Below are 9508 nucleotides of genomic sequence, written 5' to 3' on the forward strand. Positions count from 1 at the left end.
AGGGGGCCTGAATGTGTTTGTAAATGAGTGAAGATCTGTCTCAGCTGCTGATCATTTTTAATCCAATTATTTCAATCCCCAGTTTATCTGATCTTGTGGCAAATGAAGCTTGAGGTCTGGTTCTGTGAATTAGCTTCACTCCAGTGAATTCACAGATTCTTTTCCCTTTTTAAAAAAAATTTTCTCTTTTGTGTGTAAAACAAACAAAAACTAAAAACGACCACAAAGGACGAAATAGGCCATTGAGCCTGCTGTTTGATTAAATGCAGGTAATATTTAGACTATTGTTAATTAATTCATGCTGCAGGGTGAGAATCAAGTTGACATGACTGGTGAAAGTTGAAAAAACATCCTTGTTTCTGCAGACACCTGTAGATTTTCAGAATATTTCTCCGTCTCAATCAGCAGTTTGACTCTTTTTGTGCCAAAACATCAACCAAACTTCTAAAACTTAACTTTTCTCGTGGTTTTCATCGGACGCAGCAACAAGACGACGTCCTGCCAACCGTCCATTCTGGCAAAAACTGCTGCGCTCCATGTCGGCTCACTTTCAAGAGAAAAAACAAGTTTCTATTTAGTTGTAAGAGTTCACAAATACCTGGTTTATAACAAACATCACCTTAAAGACGTACTTCTCCTTTTTTCTGTTGCACATCTTTAGTTATTAGGTTCAAATTATTTAATAGGACTTGTCAGGAGGAAAACATAGCTCCTGAAATAGTCTTAAAGCACTAAAATAAAAAGGTTCATAACCGTACGTGGTTTCCTTCTTGGTGACATTTATGGACCCCTGCTTCTCTTTCTTTGGAGTTGTGAATGGATTTTCTTTCTGTCAGGGTGTTTCTACATGAAAGCGTTTATTTTGCTGCTCCTCGCTCACAAAAAGCACACCAGTCGAGCTATTTCTAAGTAGAAATTAAAACGGGACAATGGCCTCTATTCCAGCAGACTGCCTCAGTAATGTGCACAGGCTCTTTTTAAGCTTGTGTGTGCACTCGTATTCTTGGGGGGGGGGGAGACAATGCTGGATTCCTGCCGTCTTGATGAAAAACATCTCAAATAGACCCACGGCTGCACTGCCCATACAATTGATTGTTGTTGTTCCTCTCCGTCACATTAGTGACATTTTAAAAGTCCTGTATGGGCGCTGTTTATATAAAAACGTCTTTCCATCAGTTCTGCTGCAGGTTGGGGCTGAAAAGAGTTCTAAAAGCACAAAAACAGACAAGATGTTGAGGCTGTTTCCTCCAAACGACACAGAATACTCACTGTTTAATCAGTTGTTTTTTTTTACTTTCTTCTGGAAAAAGTACAGTTTCTTCAATTATTGTTTTATTATAGAGAGCTGGATTGAACGGTGCCTCAATGAAAGTGAGAGCAAGCGATACTCGAGCCACACGTCTCTGGGGAACATGTCCAACGATGAACGTAAGCAAGAAAAACACTTTAACCGAGCAAACTGTAGTTCTGCTAATGTTTATGTTGGCACAGAGGTGCAATCTGTAAAAACAAAAAAAAAAAAAGTGTTTGTGTCATCGTTGTGGTCTCATCATTTGTTTTGGTCGCCTGTTGCAGAGGAGGAAAAGGAAAATAACAGAGCCTCTAAACCTCATTCGACACCAGCCACTCTGGAATGGTGAGTTATCGAGAACAAATATAGACCTTTTTCATTTTTTGTCACGCGTTAAAGCACAAAAGAGAAACTGACGTGGATTAAAATCTGTTTTAGATGCTATAAAATATGAACACAGCTGAACATGACATCTAAACTGATCACTCTTATTATGACAGAATTAAAATGACTACAGGGTCGGATTGTTACATATTACTTAGTTACTTGTTATTAATAGCAATAATGCATATATATATATATATATATATATATATATATATATATATATATATATATATCAGTCATGTCAGAGACAAGTGTTGTGTAACTTTATCACTCACTTGAGTTTTGTAGCTGGAATTGCTTTAATATTTTGTTTTTCAATGCTCACTGTTCGTTTTGATACGACTAATCTTTAGTTTTAAACTGGTCAGAAAAATATAATCACAGGATTATTTTATTCTACATTTGTGGAAATTAGTTATTATATTATCACTATACATTTACCATTTAACTGCAGTCTAAAAAGCTTAACAAATTAAAAAGTTAAGCAAAAATGTAGCTTTTGTGATGCAGTATATGTATGTGTGTGTGTATATACACACAGAGACATGCACACATATTTTCATTTCTGATGCTGTGCCTTTTAAACAAACAAAAACTGTTGAGCTGTTATTTTAAGCAGTAAACAAATCATTTTCATAGTGGGTTTCAAGACCTCTTGATTTCTCCTATTTTCTTTTTAAAGCTCCCACATGTTAAGGAAGTATGAAATTAATACCATCCTGTTCTTTGTGTTAAGTTAAAGCTCTGTATTAAAGAGTGATTCCAGTGAAGTAAATATCTGAAAAATCCAAGTAAAGTAAATATTTACTGCAGATTGTGACCATTGTGTTGTTACATAATTACCGTTTGGATGATTGTCATTTACAGATAAAGTAGAATTACTTTTGTTTTGCTTTACTTTTGCAATTTGGTAGACTAAAAATGAAAATGTGTAGCTGTTAAACAGTTTAAATGATGGTAAAAGTAGATGTTTACTTGGTTCTTCATGTAGAAAAAGTTTTAAATTAGTAAAGTAACCACTAATGCTGTGAAATATTGTTGGGATGTAAAACTGATATCTTCAGTATTTTGTATAGTTAAAGTAGTAGTAAAGTAAAATACTTCCCAGTTCTGCATTTGAGTAAAAGCTGTGACACTGCTCGTCTTTACTGACTTTTCAAAATAAAACGAAGATCAATCTTAATAACACAAATGACAAGTTTTATTTGTCAATAAAACCTTGTTTTATACATACCGCTGTAATAATACAACTTATAAACAAAACTGTCAGTCTGTTTTGACCTTGCTAGACTTTGTTCTTGCTGCCGGCGCACCTCAAGGATCGGTTTTTGGACAATATTCTTTCAGCTTTCTAAAAATCGCTGCGTCAGACTGTGGTTTAATTTATTTGCTGAACATTTAAAAGAGAAATCCTCCAGAACCCACTTGAAAAAAGTATAAGTCAAACTCATGAAAACAGTTTGTAGTTATCGTGTAAGCAACAGGTCCTCACATACAGACCAAGAAGACACAGTTTTAGTTAGAAACTCAAACCGCCATGGACTATTACTATTTTTCATTACAGCAAATTATTTATTTTTGATTATTGTGACTTTAAATAGTCTAGAAGTGTCAGTATGTCAGTGTAAGTCAATTTTTCAAGTTTCAGGTGCATCATGAACTCCTTCCTGAGGGCACACATCTGTGTGATTGTGCTTTTTAAAATAAAATATTATAGTTTGATTAGCTTAGCAGGAAACCGACTAAAACAACAGACAGTAGAATAAACTGTTTAGAAACTTTATCTTTCCTGATTGTAATTGAAACATTTAGAAACTCTGGTTGTACCAATAATGGTCAATCAGGTCATCTGGACAGTTTCTTTTTTGCGGAAAGACGTTTTGCCCTCTATCCAGAGGACTTCATCAGTCTGAGGAGTTGCAAGACTCTGGTTGGTCCATTAAAGGAGTGTACTGCTTAGTGGGGAGAACAGTTTACTTGGGACTCTTCAGACTGATGAAGCCCTCTGGATAGAGGGTGAAACGTCTTTCCACAAAAAAGAAACTGTCCAGGTGACCTGATTGAGCATTATTGGATTTTGTACCTGGATGATTGAGCATGAACTTTGACTGGTTGTACCATTTCCCATTGGGTTTGTTGTGAGACTTTAATTCAAGAAAATGTCTTTAAGTGTTTGCTCTTGATCCCAAACGATTCGTTCTGCATCCTGACATAGTACTTTTGATTTTCTGTTCATCTTAAAAAGCAGCAAATTACAACAATGACATCTAAAGGCTAAATCTGATGTTTTGTCATAAACTCTAATCTCTCCCTTTGAGGGGAAACTTGAATCATTTTTATAAAGTGAAGTAAAGCAAGTGTTTTACCAGAAATATGATGATGATTAGAGTCCGTTTATGAGGTTGTGATCCCCTCGTGTGTGTCGTGCCACAGGTTAGAGGAAAACTATGAAATAGCCGAAGGTGTGTGTATCCCCAGAAGTGCCCTCTACATGCATTACCTTGACTTCAGTGAGAAGCACGACACGCAGCCTGTGAACGCAGCCAGCTTTGGAAAGGTGAGGTTCAAACTTCTCATCGTTCTCACCTGCATCCAGCGAGACGTGGAATCGTTTAACAGCTTTTGACGATTTAACATAAGCAGATTAAAATATTCAAGCCGTGCCGTGCCTGGCTGGGTTTATTGCTGCTGCGCTGGAGCTGCAGCTCAGTGTGAACACATAATCTAGAGCCAAAGGAGATGTGCTCTCGCCTGTTCCCACAACCCCAAGAAGCTTCTCGGCCTTCCTACCCCCAGCCATCCACCGTACCCTGAGCTCCGGCCCCAGCCCCCAACCCCAGGCCCACCCCCCACCCTTCCACAGCTCCTGTCGGAAGATATTGAAAAAGAGAAGGGGCCTGGATTAATGTGTAATTAAAGGAAATTTGGAAGGGTGAGATGTTGCGGAATGTTAGATCAGTGGCTGGAGCAGTGTGGGGTGTCCTTTAGGAAGGCTTCATTGATTCTGGACAAAACAACGAGAGAGGGCCCGGACTGCCTCCCTGTCTGCTCATTTATCAAGCGGGGGCCTGACAGAAACTTCACAGCTTGGCCTCTTTTTTCATCCCGCACAATGGAGAGCTACACTGTTTGCTAAAGTTTCTGTACCGGGAACCGGACCGAGGAGCCAATCTCTCCGGACAAAAAGAGAGGAGGGAGGGAGGGAAGGGAAGATGAGTGAGGTGGCAGAAAGTAATATCATAAATGAACGACTGTGGAAGTAAACCCAACACTTGCATAGAAATAACAGAAGTTACTCTTTTACCTGACACAACAACAACGCTCCGTTAATCCTTATGTCACTTGTTTTACCTCATTTTTTGTCTTTACTTTAATCAGCTGCTGTTAAATGTAAATGTTCTTTATATAAATCAGTCAGTGTTTTCTTGTCCTTACATTCATGGCTTTTATCTCCCTCATTAAACAGATCATAAGGCAGCAGTTTCCAGCACTAACCACCAGAAGACTGGGGACAAGAGGCCAGTCCAAGTATGTTCAGGCGCTATTCTTTTTATAAACGCATACAAAATACCAAACACAATTTTTAAAAATAATTTTACATGGTAATAACACACAAAGTTTGAACGAAACCTTCATACTAGTTTGCTTTATTAGCATTTTATTAAACGTTAATGTTTATTTGGCAAACAATACAGACAGTCTAATCCAGAGCTATTCAACTGGCGGCCCACAGGCCATGTCCGGCCCGCAGGTGACTTCAGTCTGGCCCACTTCATTACAAAAAATAAAATATATATTTTTTGGGTTCTGGGTTTGGATTTTGGGTTCTATTTATTGCATTTATGATTCAATACAATAAAATACATTTAAAAGGTAACAGATCATTGTAAACTTTGGTTTATTTAATGACTTTAATCGCTGGATGTCCGGCCCCCTGAGCTGTTGGCTTTCAGAAACTGTGGCCCCCTGAGCAGTTTATTTGAATAGCCCTGGTCTAATCTAATCCTAATCACATTAAATTGTGTATAATTCGTCGTTGTTTCTAGATCTATAAGCTGCAGTGATGCTGTTCTGCTCCTCAGGTATCACTACTACGGCATCGCAGTGAAGGAGTCGTCCCCGTACTACGACGTGATGTACTCCAAAAAGGGGGCGGCGTGGGTGAACGAGACGGGGAAGAAGGAGGTCACGAAGCAGACAGTGGCGTATTCACCGCGCTCCAAACTGGGGACGCTCCTGCCAGAGTTCCCAAATGTCAAAGATCTAAATTTGCCTGCCAGCCTGCCAGAAGAAAGGGTAAACGGGAGTTTTAAAAGTCCATACTTACAACGCCCCCCCTCCTCCTCCTCGCCTCTTCCTACCATCATTGCACCCCTCCTTCGACTCTTTTATCTGGGTTTGCACTGAGAGAAGGACCTTGAGGATTTATGTGCTGGCTCCTCACTAACTCTTAATCTTCAGGGGGTGAGATAATAAGATCTAGCAGTGGACAAAAGACGGGTACTAGCTGTCCGGCTTTTAAAAGGGGGGCCATGATTTTAAATGGTTTGTGTTTTGCTGATCTCTAAAGCCCGTTTTATATCGTTCGGGACCTGTAACATGTATTTATTGGCCCACAGGCAGATTTATTTTCTTGTTTTTGCTACACTTGTGTTTTTTCAGTTCCCCCCAGAAGAGGAAATAAACTTTGGTTCGTGCAACAAATAGATTAATACTGAGTCGTTGCTTTCAGGTGTCGACCTTCATCATGATGTACAGAACACATTGTCAGAGGATACTGGACACGGTGATTCGAGCCAACTTTGACGAGGCAAGGTTTCTCCTGTTTCGAAGATAAACGTCACTTTAAATTCTGCTCCCGCAAACTCCCTCTTCCTCCTCTGTGGTGCTGACATCACATCCTGTGTGGCGTCTGCAGGTCCAAAGCTTCCTGCTGCACTTCTGGCAAGGCATGCCGCCCCACATGCTCCCCGTCCTCGGCTCCCCCACGGTGGTGAACATCGTCGGAGTTTGTGACTCCATCCTCTACAAGGCCATCTCTGGGGTGCTGATGCCCACCGTCCTGCAAGCACTGCCTGACAGGTGAACATCTGTAGTTACAGGAGCTCCTTTAATATTTTTAAATAAAGTCTTTTATAGCAATAAAGCTGGATTTTCTATTTTTTTACAGCTCAGACTTTAAAACATAAATCTATTTTGTTTACATAAACTTACTGTGCTAATTAAACCTGTTAATCAGCATCTAAGGTTTAATTGCATTATTCAAAGGCTTTTTTTGTTATTTATGATGTCATGTACTTTAAACGCTTGGTTTACATGGTCACTCTTCTTTAGACTTCATTTTGCTGCGTTATAAGTACGGCGTTATTTTAGATAACCATAAAAAATAAATAAATAAAAGCTATAGCTGCTACTTTCATCAAATCTCAAAGTTTCAGTTTGTGTACCATCCTGAACCTCCTTAAAGAAACAAGCATTTTAGTTTGACAAATAAAATCTGGGGATTTTCTTTTATTTCATTTTTTGTGGATTTTGTTTATAGTTTGGCTCTTAATTTTGTTTTTCTTTATTGAAAACCTGCTTTCATCATTTACATGAATAAAACACTAAAGTAACTCCATGTATAGGAAGTATTAAAAGTTGTTTATTTTAGCAATATTTTAGCTCGTTAAAAATAACCTAATGTTTAAACAAAAGTTTTTTTTCTCTCCAACAACAACAAAACTAAATATTTATCACATTAGGTCGAATGAACACTGACTGTTCAACTTACAACTACACAAATACTGAAAAGTTTCATCAGGATTCTGTTTTTGCTCAAATTGCAAACTTTAACTAATTGAAAACTTTACATTTTAGAGATAATTTTTTTGAGCAGTCTAAAAAAACACTGTCAGGTTTTTTTTTTTCTAAGTAAAATAAAGTTCTACTCCTCAGAAGAACATTTACATGAAGATGTTTTACTTTTTATAAATCCACTCTGTCTTTTTATTTTCTGCAGCTTGACTCAGGTCATTCGAAAATTTGCCAAACAGCTCGACGAATGGCTTAAAATAGCACTTCACGACCTTCCAGAAAACCTGCGGAATATCAAGTTTGAATGTAAGTGCACAAAAACATGAAAAAATATTAATACTATATTTTCATCTGATGAAGTACACAAAGTAACGTCCGTGTTTTTTGTGTGTTGTTTTCAGTGTCGAGGAGATTCTCTCAAATTCTAAAGCGGCAAACGTCTTTAAACCATCTATGTCAGGTGCAGCTTTTTGGACTGATTGTTTTTGATAGGATTTAGATGAAAAACTAAAAACTAAAAGCTGATCGACGATACAACAGGTGTTCGACTGTGTCATGTTGTTGATTTATTCGTCCTCAGGCATCTCGGACTGTGATAAACAGCGCTGACATCACCTTTCAGATGCTGGAGGACTGGAGGAATGTGGACCTGAACAGCATCACCAAGCAGACACTTTACACCATGGAGGACTCGCAGGAGGAGCACAGGCAGCTTATTATGCACTGTAAGTAACCCAGTAAAACTGTCCACTTTAACGCACCCGGACGAGCCGAGAGCTGCACAGAAACACACTCGGGGACAATTATTCCCACGACCGGCAGAGTCGGAGCTTTGACGACGGAGACCAAAAGGTTAAACAAGTTCGCTCTCCTTTCAAACACCCCGAGGAGCCGCTCCAACTCAGGACAGGAGCAGAGGTCGCTCATATGTAGACGGCCCGTCCTCCTGAGGCTGTTTAAGTCCACGTTCTTGTTCACTAGATGTTCTGTCTCCTGTCACAGTGTATCAGGAGTTTGACCGCCTCTTGGAGGAGCAGTCCCCGATAGAGGCTTACATCGAGTGGCTGGACACCATGGTGGACCGCTGCGTCGTCAAGGTGAGCTGCTTTTAAACACGGCTCGGCACATTTATACACTTAATGAGATCATTTCTTGCAGCAGTAAAGATGACGGTGTTAAAAAAATGTGTTTGTGGAGCAAATAGTCTTTTGGCAAAGAGACCTCTGCGTGTCCTTCTCTCATTGAGGCACTTAGGTCGCAATCCTCCCCAGTTAATGATGTCTTCAAGCTTCCCATTTGCGCCCATTATGTGCCAGATATGGGCTTGTAAAATCTGGTCGCCCTGGCAACGCCTTGCACCGCCCAGACAATAGTTCAATAGGAAGGCGTGTCCCCGGGGGCAAATTAAATAGTTGACTTGTTGACATGTTTTTCGTTCCTGAGGGTTAAGCTCCAATATGGACCATGGGGTTAATTCTTGCCCGGTGTCCCCCTACGCCCCCCCACCCCCACCCCTTTCTCATGGAAATGTTCTCTCTAGGTGGCAGGGAAGAGGCCCGGGTCACTGAAGAAGGTGGCCCAACAGTTCTTGCTGATGTGGTCGTGTTTTGGTACCAGAGTCATCCGGGATATGACCCTCCACAGCGCGCCGAGCTTCGGTGAGCTGCAAATACTGTTTCATTACTGCTACTGCTACTCTCACTACTACTCTTACTACTACTAATAATAATAATAATAATAGTAATACTACTACTATTACTACTACTGCTATTATTACTAGTACTACTACTACTACTACTACTACTACTACTACTACTACTACTACTATTGCTGCTACTACTACTACTCTTACTACTACTACTAATAATAATAATAGTAATACTACTACTATTACTACTACTATTATTACTACTACTATTATTACTACTACTGCTGCTACTACTACTACTACTACTACTACTACTACTACTCTTACTACTACTACTAATAATAATAATAATAGTAATACTACTACTATTATTACTACTACTACTA

The 9508-nt window shown here is 39.3% G+C and overlaps 1 protein-coding gene across 2 annotated transcripts in view; it reads left to right on the forward strand.

Annotated features, from left to right (window-relative positions):
• c10h12orf4 (chromosome 10 C12orf4 homolog) overlaps positions 1-9508 on the forward strand; it is a 329451-nt gene that overhangs the window by 228379 nt on the left and 91564 nt on the right. For both annotated transcript variants that reach the window (XM_037683389.1, XM_037683390.1), the window contains one exon: positions 5876-5883. In XM_037683389.1, coding sequence (XP_037539317.1) covers positions 5876-5883 — 8 coding nt within the window. The remainder of the gene's footprint in view (positions 1-5875; positions 5884-9508) is intronic.

This window comes from Nematolebias whitei, chromosome 10 (assembly GCF_014905685.2).
Source record: "Nematolebias whitei isolate Nwh7 chromosome 10, NemWhi1, whole genome shotgun sequence".
Classification (NCBI taxonomy): Eukaryota; Metazoa; Chordata; class Actinopteri; order Cyprinodontiformes; family Rivulidae; genus Nematolebias; species Nematolebias whitei.